Source organism: Macrosteles quadrilineatus, unplaced genomic scaffold (genome assembly GCF_028750875.1).
Source record: "Macrosteles quadrilineatus isolate MER2022 unplaced genomic scaffold, UCM_ALF_1.0 Scaffold_1__1_contigs__length_201487025, whole genome shotgun sequence".
In the NCBI taxonomy this organism is placed as follows: domain Eukaryota; kingdom Metazoa; phylum Arthropoda; class Insecta; order Hemiptera; family Cicadellidae; genus Macrosteles; species Macrosteles quadrilineatus.
The window spans coordinates 137,761,895-137,788,144 of NW_026542594.1; the positions used below are offsets into that span (position 1 = coordinate 137,761,895).

The 26,250-nt window shown below is 34.7% G+C and overlaps 1 protein-coding gene across 2 annotated transcripts in view; it reads right to left on the reverse strand.

Annotated features, from left to right (window-relative positions):
• Positions 1 to 25,537, reverse strand: part of LOC128985564 (uncharacterized) — a 70,789-nt gene extending 45,252 nt beyond the window's left edge. For both annotated transcript variants that reach the window (XM_054405181.1, XM_054405172.1), the window contains exons 1-4: positions 25,345 to 25,537; positions 23,720 to 23,849; positions 9,142 to 10,256; positions 6,064 to 6,255 (exon numbers count right to left, since the gene is read on the reverse strand). In XM_054405181.1, coding sequence (XP_054261156.1) covers positions 6,064 to 6,255; positions 9,142 to 10,256; positions 23,720 to 23,846 — 1,434 coding nt within the window. In that variant the 5' untranslated portion in view covers positions 23,847 to 23,849; positions 25,345 to 25,537. The remainder of the gene's footprint in view (positions 1 to 6,063; positions 6,256 to 9,141; positions 10,257 to 23,719; positions 23,850 to 25,344) is intronic.
• Positions 25,538 to 26,250: the final 713 nt, after the last annotated feature.

Genomic DNA, 26,250 nt, shown 5'->3' on the forward strand with positions numbered 1-26,250 from the left:
GGGTAGCAATTGAGTCTAGAGACACTTTACCTTCTCCTAATGATTTAAAAATAAAAGTAATTGAGGAGAGTGAAGCTAGGTCAAAAAACACTTGTATGAATAATGAAGATACATTGTATTGCAAAACAAAGCAGTTCAACTCCAAGAAAGGTATTCACAACACTTATAGTCATAAGAAACAAGATGAGAACAACACTAAAAAAGTAGGTTTCAAAGTTAAGTTAAATGTTTTAGATGTGGAAAAATAGGACACAAAGCCAACAACTGTAGATCCAAACAAATGGGAAATAGTTTTAAAGCAGAGGCTGAATGTTTCTCTTCAAATTTGAACATTTTAGGTTCTACTTCATCTGATTGGTGTATTGATAGTGGATGTACATCGCACATTTGTGGAGAGAAATCACAGTTCAGAGATATCAACATTTCAAACGGAATTTTGAAACTTGCTCCTAAAGGAAAGACATCTGACGTTTCTGGAACAGGAACGGTTATACTGGAATTAAAAAATTCTGAAATCATACATTTGAATAACACTCTGTTTGTACCAGACTTGGCAACAAATCTAATGAGTGTCAGTAAAATAACAGACAAAGGATTTAAAGTGATTTTTGAAAAAGAGAAAGCTGTCGTCCAAAACCAAAGAGGAAATGTAATTGTGGCAGCAGAGCGTCAAGGTGGTCTTTACTATGTCAAAAGTACAAAATCTATAATGGTAAATGAAAAATCAAACTATACAAAAGAACCTGAGATCAAAGATTGGCATAAGAAGTTAGGTCATCTAAACGAGGTTGACTTAAAAACAGCTTTAAAAAATGAATCTTTGAATGGATTAACCTTCAACATGAAAGACAAAATTGGAGAATGTAAAAAGTGTATTAAAGGAAAATTGACACTAACACCATTTCAATCAAGAAAGATTGCAAATAATGTAGGCTTGTTAGAAGTCATACATTTTGACATTGTAGGTCCTATAAAAGTAACTACACCTGGAGGAAATAAGTATATTGGAACTTTCATTGATGAACATTCAAGATACTGCTATGTATATTTTTTGAAAAGTAGACAAAATTTTTTAACGTTTCAAAGAATATAAATATGAGGTGGAAAATCAAACAGGAAATAAAATCAAGTTTCTGCAAACAGATAACGGCAAAGAATATTGTAATGGTGAATTTGACAAGTTCTTGAAAGAAAGTGGTATAAGGCGAAGACTAACAGTTCCATACACGCCGCAGCAAAATAGTTGGGCTGAAAGAAAAAATAGAACATTATTGGATATGGCAAGATGTTCACTGATAGAATCAAATCTACCAGGATATATGTGGGCTGAAGCTATTAACACATCTAACTATATAAGAAATCGATGCCCTTCAAAAGCTACTCAACACTTAACGCCAAATGAAAAATGGACTGGAAGAAACCCTTCAGTAAGACACTTGAAAGTATTTGGATCAAAAGTATTTGTATTAAACAAAGCTTCAAGAAAAGGAAAATTTTATCCGAAAGCGGAGCAAGGAATATTTGTGGGGTATGCAAGCAATTCAAAAGCATACAGAATTTGGATGCCACAACAAAAGCAGGTTAAAATTGCAAGAGATGTAAAAGTTCTTTCAAAAATGTACTATGAAAGAAATGAATATGTAAATGATTACAATCTTATTGAGCAAAATAAAATAAAAGAAAGTGATAAAAAAAGATCAAGATTTTTGCATTATTCCGATCAAACAGAGCGAAAATAATGATGACCAGTCTGATTTTGACATTATATTTGAAGAAGAAAATGACAGTGAAATGGAAAATGACATTATTTTCAAAGATGATATTGAAAATCAACCTGATGATTCACCAAGCTCAAATGATATTCAAAATCAACCTGATGACTCACTAAGCTCAAATGAACATTTAAACATTGATGAAATAAGGATATCACAGAAAAGGCAAAGAAAACCTCCTCTTTGGACAAAAGATTATCAAATGTCAGCTACCTGCAATGAAGATTCAACTTTAGAATCTTCAGAGGAATGGAATGAAGCAATAAAAGACAAAAAAAAAGCTCATTTAAAAAATGAAACTTGGGTGCTCGAGGATAGAAACAAAGAAATGAATGTAATTGGTTGTTAAAACCAAATGGAGAGCTAGAAAGAAGAAAAGCACGATTGGTAGCAAAAGGATTTGCACAAAAACCAGGCATTGACTACGATGAAACTTTTGCTCCGGTAGCAAAGCTAAGTTCAATAAGACTTATGCTTGGACTTGCTGTTGAAGATGATCTAAGTATTGATAAAATGGACGTTTCAACTGCTTTTCTAAATGGAGAAATAAAAGAAAGAGTTTACATGGAATTTCCAAACAACTTTGAGAGATATCTCCAAGAAATAATGGTGGATGAGAGTAAAAATGAAGATAAAAAACTATTCAACAAAACAAAGAAAATGATTACTGACTTAAAAAATTCTCAAAACAAAAAGGTTTGTCTACTAAAAAAGGCAGTTTATGGTTTAAAACAATCAGGGAGACAGTGGTATATGAAACTTGATGAAAAACTAAAGGAACTGAAATTCACACCATCTCAAGCTGATCCTTGTATATACATTTCAACAGTAGGTGGATGCAAATCAATAATCTCTGTATATGTAGATGACATTTTAATTGCTAGGAAGAACCAAAAGTACCGCAATTACATCAAAGCCCAGCTCATGAAAACTTTTGAAATGAGAGATTTAGGTGAACTAAGCTATTGAATAAAAAAATCAGAGGACTGTAGCTCTGTCTACGAGTGAAGCGGAATACATGTCAATGACTGAAGCTGCTAAAGAAACCATTCATCTAAAACAATTAATTAATGATATGGGAAGACCTCAAGAAGTCATTGAAATATTTTGTGATAACCAATCAGCTATTACAATGGCTAAAAACTCCATTATAGGAAGTAAATCTAAACATATCAGTATCAGAGAACATTTTATACACAGGAAAAAGTACAAAATGGAGAAATAAAATTGAACTACAAACCCACAGAATACATGGCTGCTGATATTTTTACTAAAGGACTAAGCGAACCAAAACATCACAAATTTCAAAAGTGCCTAGGACTTTTACCTAGCTAAGTTGGGTGAGGGGGAATTTTGAATATTGCAACCCAACTCATCTAGTCTGGATTAGTGATGGACCATCATATGTTTTTACATTTTACATATGCAGTTGTTTACTAAATATTTTCAGTGTTGTGTTGTGTTTGTAAGACAATAAAAGAGTTTACAACAAACAATTTATTCTTTCATTAACCCTTAAGAGTGCCAGGCGAGAAATAAAAGTAACGCTCAAAAAATGCCGATGATTTTTCCCGAAGGTCGTGCTAAAAATGCCGAGCGCGATCTGGCGATTTTTAGGTTAAAATTTCGTAAAAATTGAATTTTCGATATTTCGACCAACGAAAATCGATGTATCGCATCTAGTAACTTTCGACTCAATGTTAATATACGGGTTAAAAGAATCCGAGTATCCATTCGGTTGTTATGACAACTGTTCGATCATTACGAAACGTCCGGTCAGCCGGACGTTGGCACTTTTGGCTTGTTCTAAAAACGTCCGGTCGGCCGGACGTCGGCACTTTTGGCTCGTTTTAAAAACGTCCGGTTCCCCGGACGTTGGCACTCAAAGGGTTAACTTAATTTCACCAACACTAAAATTTAAAGTAAACTGAGGAGAATACAAAGCGTTATTAATATTTGAAAAAAAAGGGGAAACCATTAAAGATTTGAAAGAAATTTACAAATTTCGTAAGTAGGGCGTTTTTTTAGGGGTGAAGGGGTGTGATTTTTGGAAAAACGCCTAAGAGGGTTTTGAAGAAAATTTGTAATTCCTGACCATGAAAATTCTTTTAAATCTTTGATAGCTCTTACAATTTTTTAGTTATAACCGTTTAACAAATTTGTCTTGTCGTTTTCAAATATCAGGTATTTATTCTAAAACAAGCAAATTAGAACATAATAATAAGAAAAAAAACTTGTTAATATTTCAAAACTAAAATAGCTATAGGCCCATGGTGGAAGTAAATAAGGTATGCTACTCAGCCGGACGAGTTTGAGACCGTTCTGCGCATCACGACGTGACGTCACCTTGGGGGCAAACCGCTTCGCGCGCGTATATAGCTCAGCGTGACACTGCTCTATTAACATCAACATTTTGAACTGTTAGAATTGAGGAAAAATTATGAAACTTGACATGGACATCAACTATAAGTGGACGATGCGTGTTGTGAAAAAATAGTTTGTAATTGTTAAAAACTTAAGCGTGAAATCACTCTTTATACTTGGCCTTTCTTAAAACTAAACATGTAAAAGTTAGTCGGCTACCAAATCACGTACTATTTGGTTAGAAGCATTTGACCAGCGGGAAAGTTTTAGATAAAGATCCAAATTTAACTTTCCTTCAAACTATATACCGTTAGAGTTGTTATTTCCTGAGATATGCTAAGTTATATGAGCGCGTGATCGGAGCGCATGCTGCGAGTCGAGTCAGTTGCCAAGTATCAATCACACATTGCCATCCAACAAATAATGTAGTTTCATGAATATAGTATCAGTGATATTTTTATTCCTGTATTTATATTTTGATGTGAAAAATTGTTGTTCTGTTGACTTCAGTGTGTTTTTCCCCGTTTGAATATGGGTTATTTCGTAATAGTTCACAGAGAATATATAATATTGTCCCCTCGGTGAATAGAGTTAACGTTGCCAAATTGCATTTAAAGTATTGCAAATCGCTGTTGATTAGTTAAAACCAAAGTTTGCAAATAGTGGTTTAAATAATAAATGATCTTTAACGCAAAGGAATGCATTTAATGTATTACAGTATATAAAATGAAATGTGCTCTGGTAAAAAATAAGTTGGTGATTAAACATTGTATTTATAATCAGGTTATAAAATTGTTTCATACTTGTAATACCATGATAAAAAAATTTCCGATTTTCACAGTCCCTACATGCACCAGAATCTGTAACTACCATTACCAATAAATTTTACTTAGTAAATGGCGACTTACAAGAAGACGTTGTCAGAAGATCTCTAAACGATACGAACATATATCAAAATCAAACAAATCAACAGGAGGCTAAGACAATGCAATTTTTCTAGTGGCAATAAAATAAAATTTCTAAAGAAACTTAAAAAAGTTTAGAAAATTCCAGAGGTGATGAAATGTTTAATTTTTAGATGTTTACTTTCAGGTCGTAAATATTTTTATAAGATTGCAAAATGTAATAAACTATGTTTTTGGTTAAGTAAATGTTATTCATTTCCGATCCTAAAAATTGTATGGCAACTGTTATCAAAGAGAGTTAATTTGTATAAAAACGAAGATGTTGCAATGCATTTTAATGTAAAACTTATTATATCTGTCACATGTTAATATTACATATTTCATTTAAAATGTAGAATACAAAGTATATCCTTATAACATATAGCTACAGTGTTTTGGATATTAAATGCGTGGCCTTATTATCCAATAAACGGTGGCATCGGCTGAGCGCGCGCTCCGTTGCCGCTTGATATAATTCATCGTAGCTAAAAAAGTAATTCTTTTATCGAAATCCAACCAATACTACAGTTAAATTAGAACCTTTCCCTAAAACTTTCCTGCAGGTCTGATAAACCTGACCAAATAATACGTGATTTGGTAGCCGACTAACTTTTTTGTGTTCGTATGAAAAAGTTCGAAGTTTGACCGGTGGTTGAATGGTTTTTATTTCAAATAAAATTTAAATCATAAGCATCCTATGTTAATAGTCCAAGACTATGCAAAGTTTCAGGAATTTTTATCGGTTCTTACTATTAAAAATTACAATTTTATTAGAGCAGCATCACTGCTCGATATGGTCGCGAGGCATGTTTGCCCCCAAGGTGACGTCACGATACCCCTCCCCGCACCGCCGGCAGCCGGCTACGATGTGCAGTAGCACACCTTATTTACTTCCACCATGTATAGGCCTACCATAATAATAACAGAGATATTACAATTAATTTTAATTAAATAATAATTGAACATTGTGTTAGATGACTTACAATGTTTCTGGAGTCAATGTTGAGTGCAGTGAGCAAACGACGGTTGGCAAGTGACTCGGTCCACTGATAGCAGATAGCAGGGGATGCCTCTAGAGGGAACAGACGTGACCACACAACGTCGTCTTGGCGCAGTAGGCCCTCCGCAACGAGGGAACTCTCCTCCTCCTCATAAGGAAATACTGACACCCAGTCCTGCAAATTGGCCATCCGAAATCAGATCACACAACAGTCTATCCAACAATTTGTATAAAATATATATGGTTTTTTAAGGAACGATTATAGTTTTATCTTTAATTCATCATTAGATCTAGTTTATAATGCATGATTAACTGTATAACCTGTCCAGTGTCCATAATGATGAAGTAGACACCTTCTCATTTGGTTCCGCTTTGTTTGTACTTCAGATGGTTGGGGCAGCCACCAGGGTAGTATGACACTTACTAGCAAGGAACCTTCCCTCTTTTAGCGAATTTCCCTATAGAGAAGTAGTTATTACCGTAGCTGGCACGGTAAGACCTAGACCCCCCCGTTACATTTGAAAATTTCCCAAAAAACCATCCCCATTAACATAGGCCTTTTCTTATCTCAAAAATCCTTTCGGGCTTCACCCCAGTGGCTCTGTAGTTTCCCATGTTAACCTGCTAGTATTATAGATAGATGTCTTGCAGTTCATTTTATTAGTATAATATGATTGAATCACTTAATTAACAGCTGGGTGTTTGCATTAGCAATATTCAAAGCAAGTTGGAAGTTGTTTTAAAAAGTTATCTTTACGCCTACATGAAAAGTATTTTTGTTTTCTAACTTAAGTTTCTTAAATTATTTTGCAATATGACAAAAAAGTACCGTATTGTTTATCACACGGGCAAAAGAAGTGTTTTCAACACAATCATTGAAACTTGGGTTGAACAGTCACTTTACGCCCTAGTGATGAAATATACTATCAGGCCAGGAATGAGACCATTTGGGCCGCTCAGCTATATGTTGTGAAGGGGTACCAGGGATTTTTTTTTAAATTAGGTGATTGGAAAGGATCTTTGCACTATTTTGGCACTCATACAGAAGAAGGAACTCAGCTAGGTTTTTATACAAATACTAGCTGGCCCGACAGACGTCGTCCTGTCCTAATGTGGTTTTATATCAAATGCTCGTTCATTTTCAAGATGAGCTCGTTCGCATGGCTCAATCACGTCCTGGTTGAAGTTTGTTCGCTACGCTGTGATGTTCAGCGCTTTAGCGAGGTGATGTTCACTCACCTTTAGGTTGGAGCTCGTTCGCTACGCTAACTCGCCTCCAGGTTGAAGTTTGTTCGCTAAACTCACTCACCTTTTGGTTACAAATTAGCTGTTGTCATAAATTAAAAAAATAAAATTGTGCTGCACCCTGTTGGTAAACCTATTAACTTTTTAATGCTATTGAACATCATATAATTAAATTCTTTAGTTGAACCAGCTGTTAAGAATCTTTAATTCTATTTAAATATGAGTACTCAAAAGGTTAACATGGGAAACTCCAGAGCCACTGGGGCGGAGCTCTTTTGACGGATCTGCACCAAACTTCACAAAAACCATCCTTGAATAATGCTTAATAATACCTGAAAGTTTCATTACAATCTGTCGAGCGGTTTCGGAGTCCGCTAAAGGACAAACAAACATACATACATACATACAAACATACATACAAACACACATACAAACATACATTGGATTTTATATATATAGATCAGAGCATTTACTTTTCTTGAGTTAATTATTTACTAAAATAAGAAATTTACTTTCTTTGGGTACCAAAACAATACAATACACATGCTGTAGAAGTGGCAATTTAAATACAACAGAGTTTAAATTAAATACTTAATTATCGACTCCGACTGTATTAGTTACAATTTATCAACTGCAAGTTACAATATTTTAACATTAGATCGGACAGCTAATTATTATTAAAACTAACCACTTAAGGATTTGAAGATACTTATTTAATAAAAACTTAGGCCTATTCATTGGTTGAGTTGTAATCAGGTCAGGAATTACATTTTAATTTTATGTAACTATTTTTTAAACGGTTATGTTATTTATCAAAATGTTAATGTTATTTTTTTTTACTGGAAGAAGGTCTTTGAAAGTATATTTTCAATAGTTGTCTGTTCAATAAATATAACAGTTTATTTGTTTTTTTATTTAACCTCAAAATTTGACAAGTCATATCACATGATCACACGGATCACACTACAGAAAAACACAGTTTTTGTAAAAGATAGTTCATCATGTCCATACCTCAACTGCTTCTAGTTAAAAAATCTAACTGTAAACATTATTTTCCCTACACTACTGTGAAATGACCCTTTTTGTTACTTATCACCTGCAAAAATTCATCATTACATTGTTTACAACGGAAAAAGAATGTTTACTAGGCTATCTTTTTTAAACATCAATGATTAAGATTTGTTATTATTTTTTAAACTGTTTTAATTTTCAACAGCCAATCAAGCCAATAGCCATTAAAGTTTATCCCGCCTTACACCTTTAAACCAAATTTAATCAAAATCGGGCAAAAATTACTCAAGTTATCGTGTTCACGGACACATTATATATATAAACATGTATAAAAATTTGAACGAATGGTGTTTTTGGCCTCTGGGGACATCAAAATGAAAAAGTAAATCGGTCCCGGGTCTTACCATGCTACCTACGTTAATAGCTACTTCCCTACAGGGAAATTCACTAAAAAACTTGCTAAAACACACAAATCTTACCATTTAAAATTCCTATGAGATATCTGTAAAAGACTTGCTAAAACACACAAAACTTACTATTTTGCACCTAAAATTGCAAAAAAACTTCCCCGGTCCCCCCTTTTTGCTGGGGGATTGGCCCCCCAGACCCGCCTCTGGGAGTGCTATTCGCCAAGGGCGCCATATACTCTAGCTACGTCCTTGCTTACTACTAACAAATATATATCTGATCCTGATCTCTCATTACCACCCAATTTGTCTCTTAGCACCAATGTACACCCAACATCCTAATTTTAAACATTTCCACTTGAAAACTTTTCCAACACCATTTTAAAATAAAAACTGACCTGAAATTCACTTTCTGTCCTTGAATCATCATTATCAAGTTTTAGTGGACATTGTAAGAGATTTTCTGAACTATTACTATTTTGTGCACTAACAAACACACAATCAGACGATGAGAAATCTGCAAAATTAGAAATTTCGTCATCGTCATCTTCCTGATTTGTAGGAGACAGGGGTAAGGCAGCTTCTTCTAATTTTGTGAGATCCACAAATATCTTGGAATGTTCAGATGTAGATAAGTCATGGTTATCTGGAAACCCTGCTTTAAAATCAGTAAAATCATCAAACTCGTCCTCATCAACTTCAATGGGCTTCCCAGTTTGACCTTCTTCTCTGTTGTCAAGAGGTTCATTATTAGGTTTTGTAGTGCCTAACTTGTCTTCTTTTTGTGATTCCTCTATACAATCAACATTATTATATTGCTCAGTTTCTCGAAACAGACTAGACATGGCATCTGTAGGTACTAAATTTGGGCTATCTGATTCAAAATTTAGTCTGTCATTTTTAGAAACAAAATCTACTTGTTCTGCTGAAACATCATTTAACTGTGAATTAATTTGTACATATTTACAAGTATCTACTTTTGACAAAGTACAGTTTTCATTTTCCGCCATAGATTCATTTACACTTGACTCCACTGAACTAAATTCTGGTAATGATTCATCACAATTCCTTACTTCTTCAGATAACTGCTTATTGCCAAAGTGAATATTCAAATTACTGTCTATATTATATTGTTGTACATTACAAAGCTGTAAATGTGATGGAGATAAACTTCTTAAATCATCTTCTCCAATACTTTCCTCTGCATTATTTTGTATTTTTAGGGATGGAATGGATTCAAAATTTCCAAAACTATCATCAGGTAGTTGGTCTGCATGGCCGTTGGGCAACAAAGGACATGGATCAGTTGGAGGATTTACACTCAGTTCACCACTGTTATCACTAGAGTTTTGTTTCAGTGGTCTCTCGTCATAGATGTGAGGTGTGGGTGACATGCCCTCACTGTCAGGACAGAGTCCAGAATCTGTTGCTGAGTCCTGGCTAGTGCTGTCTTGTTCTCTAGATTTAGAGACAAGTTGCTTCTCTTTGTCTTTTTCTTCAAATGAAATACATTCTGAAAAAAAAACACATTTTAATTCAAAAAGTAACATTCTTTTAGGATAAACTTTTTATAAGATGTGTGATTTTCCATATTGGACTAGATATAATGAAACAGTTACTCCTTGAAAGAAAGAAGAAAGAGAGAAAGAAAGAAATTGGTTTAGTTTCCTCATTTACAAATATTACAATGTAGCTTTACAAACAATTGTGGAAAATATAGGTACCTCTTTATGGGGACCCTGTGTTGAGGTTACCATCACCATAATTTAATTACACATCATTAAATTAAGTTCATCTATTGCAAAACTAATTTTTAACACAAAGAATATACACCTACATTCAAAATAAAAAATAATAAGAACTCTTGCAAGCATCGGAAAAATGAAAAATACTGTAACTTAAAAAAAAAATCAAAAGAGGACATTTTTGTTTAATACATAAACTAGCTAGGGACACAAAAATAGATACCCCCGCCGCAGCAAACCTGCAGACTAAACGAATTTCAACTTTTCTGATTACATTTTTACTAAAATATTTCTATAAATTAGACATATTTATTCCCAATTTAAATAAGACTAGTGCACCTTTTGCTCGAATTCGAGTAATTGCAAAGTATTAGGGCCTACAGGCGTTATTTCAAAACAAATAACAGTCATAATTTCCGATGACTTAAAATAGTCAACTCAAAGATAATGTAATCATTCACTCCATTCCAGTTATCGAAACTGAAAACGAACGCTCTTGTGTGTATCATGTGTTTACTATGAAGAGCTGTAATGAATACAAATTATTCGTCCGTTTAAGTAAACAAAATCTTTTATCCATAAGAAATACATTGGGATTTTGATGGCCTGTGGGGCAAAACCCGAGGACTTTTATTACAGGAATTGGTGAAAGGGGGCATCTACACAAACAATACTTCATTTTGACACATCGTTTAACAAATCCGTCCATTATTAACGGAGAAGTAGTGTTTCGTAGAAATCGCCTTCACGTATTTTATATAAGGATTAGATTTAACGAGTGCTTAGGTTTGCTGCTACGGGGAAGGTAAAAAGTGTTTTTGACCATACGTCAATAGTATAAGATGAAATAAACAAATTTGCCAAATTTGATCAACATATATCCATAAACAAGTAAACTACTACAGTGTTAATTTTCTCCATAAGAATAACATGAGAATTTTAATTTACCATGGTACCATTTACCCATGGTCCGATTATGCTGGTTCGTGAACTCGTTTGAATAAACGTAGGTTTACACGTTTGTACCAAATTTGATCAAAATCGGATCATTTTTGCTTGCGCTAACGGACACACACACATATATATATATATATATATATAACCAGTGGTCGAAAACTCGACCAAAAAAATGTAATGTTCACGTATTGACCATTGGATACTGAAGTGGACATCCCATCTATATGGACCAGCTTTTGAAATTTTCTTTATAAAAAACAGGTAGTTTTTTGAGCCAGTTATTGAATGCATGTCTTAAATTATATTTTCTACCTCATTCTTTGTTGCTGACAGAGTTGATGGGTCATAACAATTGCTATAGCTCATAATAAGTCATTCTAAAAGTTTGAATTGGTAAAAAACATTGTGTATTCGACAGATATTAGTAATTTAGATCAGCGCAATCTGTTGGTGGCTCACATCAACTACGACGAATTTAAAGAAACAACTGGTGACAACTTTAACATGGGGATGGAATGTAAAGGTACAGGCTTTTCTATTTTCACCCCACGCTGTAAATAAAACATGTGATTGTAATTTATTCCATTTGTTTTGATTTTCTGTTTATATTTCGTTGTTATTTCGTCACCAGCATGGCAACCCATAAAGCCCATGTTAATTTTAGTTTAAATTTCAAATCCATTTTTTGTGCTTATATTTGAGCATATTTTAATTTTTAAAGGGATTCTGCACTTCTACAGGGAAATATCTTTCCAACGTTATGCGTAGATTTTCCCTGCGATGCATGCGAGCTGAGAAAAAAGGTTTTAAAGAAACATGCTTGCCTATTAATATATAGATAGATAGATAGATATAAATGTTTTAGTTTAGGTGTTCACGTAATAGGGCTGCTGATATATTAAATTGTTGTAGTAAATAAGTACAACTGAGCAACCTGATATAAAAAGTCACTTCTTTTAAAAATATAATATTCAGCGTGCTCAGTTGTACTTATTTACTTCAATTATTTAATATATATAGGCTATATATGAATTTGAACGGATGGTGTTTTTGGCTTCTAGGGACCTCAAAACAAAAAAAAATAATTGGGTCCCAGGCCCAGGTCTTACCATGAGTACTACGGTAATAGCTTATTCCCTATATGGGAAATTCGCTCAAATGATAATTTTAACACTATTTTTATAAAACGCTTTAATTGGTAATATACAAAGTCTAAACATAATATATCTTTCACATAATTGAGCGAAGCTCTTATACGTCGACTTTTATGCATTTTGTAATACGCAAACTCCTAGACGGCTGAATCAATCGTTTTCAAATTTTGGATGGTGATAAAGACCATATCGGTGAGTGCCAACATCTATATGGCGTTAAAAATAACTCTCAGGAATCCGCCCCACTGGGTCTCAAAGTTTCAATGTAATCCTTATGGAAGCAGTATTTGACACATAAACAAAGACATATGATCAGCTGTTGATTTTTGAATGCAGTAGATAAAGAAATAGCTGATAGCATTATTCCACAGATATTAGAACAGAAAAAGAGTTAACATGAATCATAAAAATAATCAAATGACGACACTAGCTTGAGGTCCGTGACGTAGGAAGTGCTAAAGGAAGTACCAAAGGTGAGCAGTCTGGAGTGTGGAAACTGTTTATGGCGATTAGATTTAGGTATCTGCATTCCAAAAATTATAAGGGAAGGGAGGAAAACGGGTCCGCGACGTAGGAAGTGAGGAAGGAAGTAGTCAAGGCGAGCTGTCCGGAGTGTGGGATCTGCTTATGACCATTATATTAAGGTATTTGCAATCCTATGATACTATGGGAAGGGAGGAAAACAGGTCCGTGACGTAGGAAGTGGTGAAGGAAGTAGTAAAGGCGAGCAGTCCGGAGTATGGGAACTGTTTATGACGATTAGATTAAGGTATCTGCAATCATAAAATGCTATGGGAAGGGAGGATAACGGGTCCGCGACGTAGAGAGTGATGAGGGAAGTAGTCAAGGCGAGCTGTCCGGAGTGTGGGAACTGTTTTTGACGATAAGATTAAGGTATCTGCAATCATAAAATGTTATGGAAAGGGAGGGAAACAGGTCCGTGGCGTAGGAAGAGGTGATGAAAGTAGTAAAGGCGAGCAGTCCGGAGGGTTGGAACTGTTTATGACGATTAGATTAATGTATCTGCAATCATAAAATGCTATGGGAAGGGAGGTAAACAGGTCCGTGACGTAGGAAGTGGTGAATGAAGTAGTAAATGCGAGCAGTCTGGAGTGTAGGAACTGTTTATGACCATTAGACTAAGGTATTTGCAATCCTATGATGCTATGGGAAAGGAGGGAAACAGGTCCGCGACGTAGGAAGTGGTGAAGGAAGTAGTAGAGGCGAGCAGTCCGGAGTGTGGGAACTGTTTATGACGATTAGAATAAGGTATCTGCAATCATAAAATGCTATAGAAAGGGAGGAAAACGGGTCCGCGACGTAGGAAGTGGTGAAGGAAGTAGTAAAGGCGAGCAGTCCGGAGTGTGGGAACTGTTTATGACCATTAGATTAATGTATCTGCAATCATAAAATGCTATGGGAAGGGAGGTAAACAGGTCCTTGACGTAGGAAGTGGTGAAGGAAGTAGTAAATGCAAGCAGTCCGGAGTGTAGGAACTGTTTATGACCATTAGACTAAGATATTTGCAATCCTATGATGCTATGGGAAGGGAGGGAAACAGGTCCGTGACGTAGGAAGTGGTGAAGGAAGTAGTAAATGCGAGCAGTCCGGAGTGTAGGAACTGATTATGACCGTTAGATTAAGGTATTTGCAATCCTATGATGCTATGGGAAGGGAGGGAAACAGGTCCGCGACGTAGGAAGTGGTGAAGGAAGTAGTAAAGGTGAGCAGTGTTGAGTGTGGGAATGGATTAATGTATCTGCAATGCTAAAATGCTATGGGAAGAGACTGTATACTGTAGACTGTAGGTTAAAATTATTACGATGCACGAATCGATACATATTTTCGATATATGCAATCGTTTACAATCGAAATTTACAACTGAGTTGACAACAGCAGATTTTTACTCCATAGAGGATAAAAACTATTTTTACTTCCTAAAGAGTAAAAATGCTACTTTAGACCCGCAACGCATGCAGATGATGCATGAGCAGATTTTTACTCCATAGAGGATAAAAACTATTTTTACTTCCTAAAGAGTAAAAATGCTACTTTAGACCCGCAACGCATGCATTAAAAACGACTGGTATTACTGCAGTATGACCAAAACAATATAATATAAACCCTTGATGACTCCGCTCAATTTTGTGGATGCCTCTGCGAACGCCACCTAGTTTATTGTAAATGACATATATTTTACACTTTTTGAGAATATGGAAGCATTTAGGGCTGTCTTATTTTCAGGCAAATTATTAAATATTCTTGGAGCGATATAAGAGAAGGAATTACTAAAACATGAGAGACCTTGGAATAGAATCAGATAAACCAGAACATAAACCATCTCTATTAATTCTAATTAGCATATTTTGACTTCTGCAGTAGAACATATTTGACACCTTATAAATGTAAAAATGCCTTAAGGGTAAAATCTTTAAACTAAAAAACAAAGGCAAAGAATACTAAAATTTAAGCCTTCTTTTTTTAAAACGTTTTTATTAGCTCGCTTTCTTGTCCGGTACAAACTTTGCAATCAATTTTATACTAACTTCCCAATGAGCTAGAGACTTGAAACTTGAAATATAGCTCACAAATGGAAGACAATGCAATATTATATAATTTAATTTTCATATTTCCCTTGGGCTACGCCCCATGGGCTTGTTTTTATTTACTCGCTTTCTTTAAAATTTTGATACTTTCCGATGAGCTAGAGACTTGAAACTTGAAACATAGCTCACAAATGGATGACAATGCAATATTATATAGCTTAATTTTCACATTTCCCTTGGGCTACGCCCCATGGGCTTCCAAATTTTTCATGTTAACATTTTGAAAGAATGTAAATAAATCAATTAATTTAAGTCAGCTGTAAATACTTAAATTTGACAGTTCGAAGAGCAGAGGTTAAGAGGTACAAGTTCTGCTTCCGACATATTCTAGAAATATAACACAAGCATTTCAAAGTACTGTAAAGATAAAACATCTGATTACAGATAATAGGGTTTTGGTTATGTTATTAACAGCCCATATAAAATAGATTTAACCACATTAAAGACTAAAAAGTAGACAATAATTTATAAATATGTTGAGAAAATAAATACTTGTAAGATTTAAAACGAAAAACGTGGGACGCATGCAATATATCATAATAGTTCAATAGGTGAAGTTAATTGTAAATTAGCATGTGCTCCACATTTTTCGTTTTAAATCTTACAAGTATTGCCAGAGGTGCTGGAAGGTGGCTGTAATTTCGGTGGAAAGAGAGTAAATGTTTTGATGTATGCAGACGACATCGTATTGTTGGCCCCCACAGCAACAGCATTACAAATGATGATTAAAAACTTGGAGTGTTACAGTTCAATTTGGAACCTTACAGTAAATATATCCAAATCCAAAATAATGGTTTTCAGGAAAGGTGGTAGATTATCAGGACATGATAGATGGTGGTATAAGGGCAAACAGGTTGAAGTGGTAGATAGTTATAAATATTTGGGAATGTTATTTACAACGACATTGTCATGGGAAAAACATTTCATAGAGAAGAGGAGGCTAACTAATTATGCAATTAATTCAGTATGGCAAAGGCTAGTAGACAACAACAAAGTCCCGCTGCAGATTAAAATATTATGCTTCGAATCTATTCTCAGAGCTATTTTGTGTTACGGCGCACAAGTTTGGGGGTTTTCAGAAATTTCTCAGTTAGAAAATGCTCAGAAAACGTTTATTAAAAGGATGTTTAGATTGCCACATAACACTCCCAACTATATTGTTTACTTAGAAACATGTTTTGAAAAGTTGTATTTCTTTAATCTACAAATTAACGCAACATACATTTTTAAGGTTTTTAATATGCCAGAATCACGCCTACCAAAAATTATTGCTAAATCTGTAATTGGAAAAGGTATTTTTTGGGCCAAAGAGTGGAAATGTCTAGGGCGAAAACACGGTTTGGATATTAATTTCGAGTCAGCAGATGTTTTTGAGGGATTAGTGAAGATAATTGAGGCGGAAAGAGATAGCTGGAGAATTGATATGGTTGGCAGAGCGCGTACATCGCAATATCACCAACAACTGCTTGCCGTTGACCTTGACCTAGGGCCCAGGAGTTTTCTCACTGATAGCATCAATATAAGTCTTATCTCATGGGTCATTAAGGCCCGAGCAGAGCTGGTTGATTTGAATCACAAACCATGGATAACGAATAAAAATCATTTCTGTAGTTTGTGCAATTTGCGTGAATTTGAAACAGTTTTTCATTTTGTTTCTATTTGCCCAATTTTAGGTGATATCAGGGAGTATTGGTTTGGAAAACGAAGCATGCATTGGGAAGAACACATAGAATACATAAATGGTAGGGATTGGCGTAAATTAGCAAACTTTATGAGGGAGGCGTGGAGAAGGAGGTGGGAGTTAATTAGAGAATTTAATTACGAATAAATTATATGATTTTTTTTTCAAATTCAAAATTGTTTTATTATCTTTCTAATTTATAAATTAAATCAAAACAATAATTATGTCAAACAACTTGTCAGCCTGTCCTCTTAAATATTCATAGTAATTGTTATAGTTTTCATTATGCGTAAACCTTTTAAATTCTAATAATTTAAAAAATAAAATAATAAAAGTTATGTAAACAATATTATGAAAAAGGTATTTTTTTTTAGTTTTGTTGAAAATGGATGTAAAATTGTATGTAAATTTGTGTATGTTAGTAAGTGTATTTTGTTTCAAGTTAATTTTCATAAATGTGTTTTCCAGGTGTGCCAACCAAACAGACGGTCGTAGACCATTGTTTAATTAAGTGTATGCTTATGTCATGAGAGGAATGTTTATGTTAAAATAAAGCACTTTATTCATTCATTCATTCATTCATATTTTTTACAATGTTACAAGGTTTTTTTACAAATATATTTTTCAAATGTTTTAAGTTTATTGAATTTAGACACAACATTGGCGACGAGTATGGGTGAAGTACATAGGCTTAAAAATGTATTAACTGCAAGCAAAATTCAAATTAGTAAAGCAAGATGAATAAACGATGGATTTTTCAATAGAAATGAAGAGACTAGCAAAGTATTGTTGTTTTCAATGTGAATGTGGGATATCTGTATCAGATATGTTACTAAGAATGCAGTTTGTTAGAGGACTTAAAGATAATGATGTAAGAGGACAGTTACTACAGAAAGAAACAAATTCTTTTAAACAATCAGTGCAAGCTGCAATTTCCTTCAAATCCTCAAAAGAGCAGTATTGTATCAAATCCTACAGGCTGATTCTCAAATTATGGGACAATTTATGTCTCCATTAAATAAAAGAGTAATAAAGAAAAATGCTGTGTATTTTTTTATATTATATACCTTATCCAACCATTAACTGTTTAGAATTAACATTATTTATTGACAAAAAGGGTAAATTTATTTATATTTTTTAATTTTTATACTGTAAAACGTCATTTCGGTCACTGTCGGTGTTGCAACTTTCACTTTATAACTCACCATAAAATGTTATTAATGGTTATCTTCATGTTATTAATGGTTGTTAATTTTGTTTTAGCCAATATAGTTTTTGTTTAACACTCAAATATCAGTGTTTCACATCGTATTATTACATTTTTTAAAGTTATTTTGTAAGATATCCAAAAAAATATAGCTGTCGGCCAACTATCAAGGTCGCGGCAAATGAGTTTGAATTTCCCGCCGCACGCCGCAACATCGGAATGAAACGGAATCGGACCGCTCCAGTATCCAACAGGGGAGTATTCTCAATTAATTGTGCAAACAGTTTTGCTCTAAAGATATAACGTTAGTAGTGATTATTTGCAGTTTTACAGGTAAATATCATTCCGTACCTTTAATATGTGTCATTTAGGTAATGTTATTTTAACAACTAAACATAGTTTAAACGTTTTAACAACAGTCTAAAGTAATAGGTTTGCCGATCAACTTGAACAAAACCTCTCAGCTTCGTACCAACACGTGTTGTCAACGCTTATATTGGCATTTAAAGTGAAAAACATAATTCCGGTACACGTCATTTAGAACATATTACCGGACATGACGATTCATTACCTGAATGACGGATCATTTCAATGAATGATTAAAAATATAGTTCAAATATTAATTCTATAAGTTAGTGTTACAAAGGACAGTTTTGTGTCTGTTTTATATTTATCTAGGCTATCTATTATATACTTTATGATTGATAATTTTTGTTGAGTCTATTTATGCAATAAAAAAATAATTTGGGGAAGCAAATATATGAATAGGCCTACATTCCCACATTGTGTAATAGCCACTTGAAACTTGAAATATAAATGTACACTTTCAGATACCTATTTATTTTTTTAATTAATAACTCAAGTTGGTCTAGGCCTAGAAAAAAGGTTGACAAGTTGTATATTCTTGATGAGCCCGATAAACTTTTTTCAATATTGATTAAATGTGTACAACAAAAAATACGTTTGGCTACCTGTTTCTTTGATTATCAAATTTATTACCAATAATTCATAATTTAAAAATCATATCGTAAATTTGTCATTCTCTTTCAGGTCAAATGAGCCTGCTTGAAATCATGGTCAATTCTACTAAACACCTTGCAAAGAAACAAAAATACAAAAGACAAAGGCGATTAAATGCAGAGAGGGTTAGGAGGTATCGAGAGAAAATGACACAAGAGCAGTTCGAGGAAAAAAGAAGAAAAGATAGGGAAAGATACAAAAAAAAAGGGAAAAAAAACTTATAATATTTTGATGAAATGAAATAAATTTGTTTATATTCTTATTATGGTTCTTTTATAAAATTTTACCAAATTGAATAACTTGAATCTTAAAGTACAAACATTTATGGAAGATTTTATGAACCTTGAAGAGGCATATCTTTAAATGTGTTAGGCCTATAATCACCATTTTGGTCTTAAATTGTGAGTAATTTAATTTAGTTTTAAAGTAATTATGGTTGTTTTAATGAAAAATAATGATAAAGTTATGCTTTAGGGTTAACGTTAGCCAAACTTAAAAAAATTCAAAATTTGGTAATTTTAGCCGTTGTTTGCGGAGTCATATCTTGAAAACTATAAGGCCTGTAATAGCCATTTTGGTCTTAGATTATAGGTAATCTAATGTACTTTAAAAATGGTTATGGTTGTTCTTTATGAAAAAGTGATGCTTCAGGGTCAAAATCGGACAAACGTAAAAATAGTGTGAAATTCCGCCAATTTTTAAGCTTTTTGGAGGTGATCCGGAAGGTTGCCGAGGTCGAAAATTTGGATTTAGCAACTAGGTACTATTACAAACAACATAAAAAAAAGAAACCTACTACCCCAATTCATGCAAGGTAGACCCTGATTTTTATAACAAGGTAACTGGGTTAAAATAAGTAATCCAAATGTTAATGTTGCATACTGGCTTAATGATAAATCTCGATCAGCTGTATTGAAGTAAACATAAATCAGCTGTAAATGCAAGGGCGGTCCTAGACATATATTTTGGGGGGGGGGGTTACCGGGGCGCCTGGGGTTCCCCCCAGGGAAAAGTTTGGAAATAACGTGCTAAAATGAGTGGTTTGTAAGCTATTTTGAGGACTTGGTTTAATGTCTTCAAGCTTTTCAATTTATTTAAAGGTCAAAGAAATTTCTAAAAATAAACTTGTATAATGTCATGTTTTTACATTGTTGAGATTTTTGGTTTTAATATAAAAGGAAAACCGCAACATTACAACAAATTCAAGCATTAATGATTTACGAAAAAACCCTTTCAACTTTCAACTGGTGCCGATGTGTATGCTAAACAGAAAATGTCCAAAATCAGACCAAGATTTCGAACCAGAGGACTTATTTTATCTAAGAAGTGTTTAAGAACTTGCACCCAACACGACTGCATTATACCTGCCCAGTAAACAACAGTTAACCTACACAAAGGTCACTATCCAACAATTATGATAACGTTGCCGTCGGCGTCCCGTCACTGCTACCGCCTGAAGAATTGGTTCTTAGTGCTCTCATTTTTTTCTACGCCAGTGCCAGTGGCATTTTACAAGGGGTCAATGTGAGAATAAAGTTTTTGTGCAACGTTTTTGTGGTTGTGCGGGGAATTAAAATTCGTTAATTCCACATCTAAGTCTGAGACACTACCATTTTGTTGTTGTTTTGTGGTTAACAACATGCCAATTGGGTTGTGGTATTCTTAAATATGATATCAGGTGCTCTAAATATGAATACTATTTAATATTGAAAGTTTTGAAATTTACTACGGTAGGCCTAATCATTGAATTACATTACTCTAATTACAAATTCCTAACGCTGAACTCAGATAAATTAATATTCAACTACCTTTCAAGCTTTTGGACTATTGATACAACTTCTTTTCTTTATCCAATACTCAATTCAAGTTTTCAATCATCTTAGGTTAAAATGAATGATAACATTAAATGCCGAATAATTAAATAAGAAGAATGCGGCCGAACGTCGAACGTCAGTCAGCATCGGACACTGCCAATGTATAGGCTGAAAGCGTCCGTCGTATGCCAATCTTCTTTTCATAACGTACAAAAAAAAGTCAGACTCGAACGATCCCGAGTTTTAGGATAGAGTTTGTAATTAGTCCTTTTGTTCACCACAAGTGTAAGGACTACAATGAATTTCAATTTGGTAGATCGATTTACAATAAAAATTATTAAAGTTCCCCTGGTATAATAGTTTATGTATATAAACAATATTTGTGGGGGGTGGGGTCACGACCCCCCTGGGACCACTCTTGTGTAAATGGCTTTCAATGCTATGCTTATGGAGAACATTTTACGTTAGATCTAATTTTGTGTTACCGTAACATTTTGGGAATTCCACTATTTTTTCTGCCGTCGCGGGATAGAGACCTTTAATTTGAGCCCCCTTCTGTCGTTCTACGACTTCCCAGGCACAATTTTGACACAAAGAATCGTCTTAGGCTAGTTAAATATATAGATATACAGTAGAACCTCACTAATTTGAACCTCAATAATTCTAAAACCTCTATAATTAGTATAGTTTTTCTGTTCCCCTCAGAAAACCTCCAAAATTAAAAAAATAATACATATACCAATAATTTTAAGTGATTTTTATGCTTAATGCAGCCTCTACAATACAAATTTGCACATACTCGAGCCTCTACCATTTGAATTTCCACATACTTGAGCCTCTATAATTCGAATATTGTTGCCGTAATTCAAACTGTAACCTCCAAAATTCTAAATCAGCCTCTACAATTCGAACTACATTTACCTTAAGCCTCTGTAATTTGTATTCACAAAAAAATATGCCTGTTGAAACATGATCTGACGCTCACTTATTGATGTTCCCACGATGGGTTAATTAGTCACCGTTCTCTCAAACTCTTTAAACTTAAAACTGGGACCTCCATTAATTGAATTTTATTTATTCTAACCTCTATAAATCAAACCCTATATTTCAAACTTCTCATAATTTGAAATATATTGTCTTTCCTCTGAAAGTATAATTAGCAAGGTTCTACTGTCCGGTACCATTTTAAAAAGTTGTTTACCCTACTAGTGCATGCTGGCCCTTTTTTAAGGTAGTTTTGATGATCCGGATAGTTTGATAATCTGAATAGGGTCCGGTCCTAATTAATCCGGATTATTGACATTCTACTGTGTACAGGCAATGAAGTACCTAATGAAGACGGACTAAGTCTTCATGTGTTCTAGAATACACCTGGTCGACTCAAATCACTCAATGAGTGAGTAGCATTGATGAAGGTTTAAAAATTCTACATGTCTGTGGGAAAGGTAGCAAACTTGACACCTTGGAGGAGTTTGAGATTTATAAAATTTATAATGACGAACAGTGTAAGGACCACATCCTTAACGAAAAATTACAGTTCCAGTCTCACTCGATTTTTAATACAATATTAAACTCAGGAACAGCTGATCGAAGATCTGATAACAGTAGAGGAGACGACGTGACGAAGACCTCCAGTCTGCTACCAACCCCGCGCCGCACCAAATCAGTATTATGATAGCGCTATCTAAATGTCTATCGTGTATTCGTACCGTATTAATGTTTTCTGTGTTGTCTTCGCAACGAAACATGTAAGCTGTTGTGCTATATCATTTATTGTACTATTTGACTGAGGTATGTAAAAACCCTATTATTGTCTTAACAATATAGTCCAGGGGCCGAAAACATGAATTTTGAAAAACTCAATCTTGTAAAATGTGTTCTATTATTTTTTTTATATATATTATGAGGTTGTTAGAGTATTTGTCGTATCACAAATGCTGTACAATGTTTGTTCTGAATAACAAGACAGCACAGTTATCTCCCATTTTCTTTACCCATTACCTCCGGATTCCCAGTTCCTCTGGATATCAAACTGGATTAAAAAGTCTGTCCCCGCCAAGGAAACACAACAAAACAAGGAAACGGACAAGAAATACATCATGTCTATTCAGAACATCGAGGAATAACAAAATGCAGCAATACATCATGTCTATTCAGAACATCGAGGAATAACAAAATGCAGGAATACATCATGTCTATTCAGAACATCGAGGAATAACAAAATATAAATCACAGCAAACCTATTTTTAAATAAAGGTTTAAGATTTATTCTCGTACTAAAAACGGCCACAGCTTCTATTATTGCCTATCCTATCTTCTATTGAAGCTCGTCCCCTAATTTCTTAAAATCTGCAGCAAGAGAAGTTACGTCTTCATTTTACAAAGCTCCTGCCATTTTTGCATATGTTTGTTTAGTAAAATCTCGGTGCCCAATTATTTTAAGGGAGGTATCTGGAGGACATGGACAGTGCGAACCCACAGCACCTTACAGAAAGGGGATATGATTAAGAGAAAAGAGAAAGGATTGGTTGAAGGGAGTAGTGTAGGTGGAATGAGTAAGCGGGGTGGCTGGTGCAGGGTTGTCATACTGTCATGATAGCGAGTGAAAGGACCAGTGCCCGGGTCACGTGTTTTTTTATAACATATAAAGGTTGGTGCAGGGTTGAATAACTCCCGGGGCGCGGTGGCGGCTTGTTTTCAATGCCGTATTCTCGTGCCAGGGCGTGATCTCCAGTTAGACTATATGCATTGATGGAGACGTCACCCAACTTCTACAATGTCACAATACTAACCATTATAGTCTATTTCCTCTGCAGTGTTGTAAAGTCCAAAATCATCCTCTTCCTCCTCCTCTTCATCATCAAAGGCATTCAAAGGAGGTGGAGTGGAGGAAACTAGTGGTGGAATGTTTCCTGCCATAACCTAACAAACAAATAATCCTGATTATATTACAGGAATTATTGTGATATCAAGATTATTAGTGGAAAAAGGTTTTTACAATGTTTATTGAGGAAATAATATTTTTTTCAGTCCTGGGAGGCTATTTTTAGATAATGAATACAGTATACTCCCTCTTATCTGGACACCTTTTAACCGGACATCAGTTTTTAAAACCGGACTAGATCGGCAGGAAGCGGGTGGTACTGAAATGATTGTTCTCGTGGGAAAGATTTGAGACCAATACAATGCTCTCCTAAATTTAAGTCAAATACTGTATACAGTAAGCATGTGGTCTGTTTTAACAAGTTTTTGGGGATGTCGGTTTAACCGGAAAAACGTTATCCGGACTGGCCTCGGTCCCGAGGAGTTCGGATAAGAGGGAGTCTACTGTACAGTATATTTCATCACTATGGCCTAAACTAACATTTTTTTACAAAAGTAATATTTTTCAGTCCTAAGTGGCTATTTTGGATTATGAAAATACTATATTCTATCAATATGGCCTAAACTAACACTTTTTGACACAAGTTTAAGTTTAACAACTGAGATTCGAAATTTGGTATTGAGCAAGGGTAAAGGCAATTTGGCCTGTGTTGTACACGTATTTCGAGTCATTTGCACAATCATTAAAAGTCATCTGATTCAAAAAACACAAAAATTGTTTATATTCTAAACTCTCATAACTTGCTTACTGGAAGGTGATGACGACAAATTAAAATTTATAAATACCCTTGTGCATCGTGTCTGACACCGTGCGTGTTATGGCCGGCTGTGCATTTGTTTTTGTTAATAATTTATGACCGTTTTCGTGTATGTTGAGTAACTTAAACGTATTCTTGTGTTTTAACGATGACAAGATGCTCCAATAATTTTAAGAAGCAACAGGCTTGGGACGAAGAAACTGTTGTTTCAAAACTTAAGTTAGGCTGGTTGCCCTAAAATATTTTAGGATATATGACGTAGCCTAAGTTACCTATATAAACCTATTTATAGTGTCAAAACCAAACCTGGAGGCAATGATAAATAAGTTAAACCATGACATAGATTAAATGCTAGGTGGGACCTTTCCCATATGGGGTAGGCTAGATTATTGAGTATGAGGATATTTTTAGGCTAAAAGAACCAACTGTTGATTGAAATTAATTTAATATATGCCTAGTCTAAATGATAGCATAGTAGTTTACAACATTTTTTAACCACATTCTACCTATTCTAACTCAAGGCTATGCAAGAAAGGTTCATAGGGCCTACCCAATTTGTTTGACACCAAACAATTTAGGCCTACCGAAGAAAAATTTAAGTTTACAAGTTACAACTTAACTTCAAATAAGTTAGCCAACGTAAGTGAAAAGGGCATACTTAATTAAGAATTGTTTGGTAATTTGCTAAGTCAAAACGAAAAGCAACATCAAATTTTGCAAATTTTAACAGACGACATTTAAGGTTTGACATAGACTTGTTACAGAATTGTACTTACATTTGAACTTTATAAGATGATCAAACTGATACTTATTTACCATGCGTGACTGAAAACTTTATAAAACCTAGGCTAAGCATAACTAAATTTTATTTAATACTGATAAATTAATACTTTAGCAGACTGGTAACAATTCACAATCACGTCCACTGGTCCACTACCCTACTACTAACTACAGAGTACAGACACTAGACTAGACTAGCCTAGACAGACACACACACTGTATAGCTCAGTGGACAGACACAGAAAGTATTGCACTTCCATTTCACTACTTGTCATCAACAGCTGTGAGCTGTGTGATCAGATCATGATGGTCAAGTGGTCAATGGGTCAATACAGTATTCTGTGGGGGTCGAGTTCCCGCAAGACTCACAGGACGCTCCATGACGTCATAGTGATGGCACGTTTCCCATATTCCAGCTTTCCAAGATTACTTCAGATCATCTGCACTGTCTTTGACAGTGTCGTAGTATATTAACTACGCCAATTCACAACTGTTTTCGTCTGCCTTTGCAAATGTCACAAAGACGAAGCTCTCCTGATAATAACACCACCCACCGCCGCGCCTTACCCCACCACCACGCCGCCGTGCCAAACGCTTCTGCTGTTGTCGTCTGTCTGGAATGGAAACGGCTGTGTTCGCGACTGGAGTCTAAACCTTCGCTGTATCATCGCGATGTTGTCCCTAAGCGCTCCCATTGACTTTATATCTACACAGTGTAGATATAAAGTCAATAGCGCTACTGAGTGGGGGGAAATGATTCTCCCTCCACCTCCCCTCTAGCACGGCCGCCTTTAACTCCAGGCTGCGGCCTTCGAAGTGGCAACGTCGCAAGTGGTGTTGTAACAGCTGTTTTGTTTGGAAGCAGCTAATTGTATTAGCTGAGTAATTGTATTTCCTGAGTT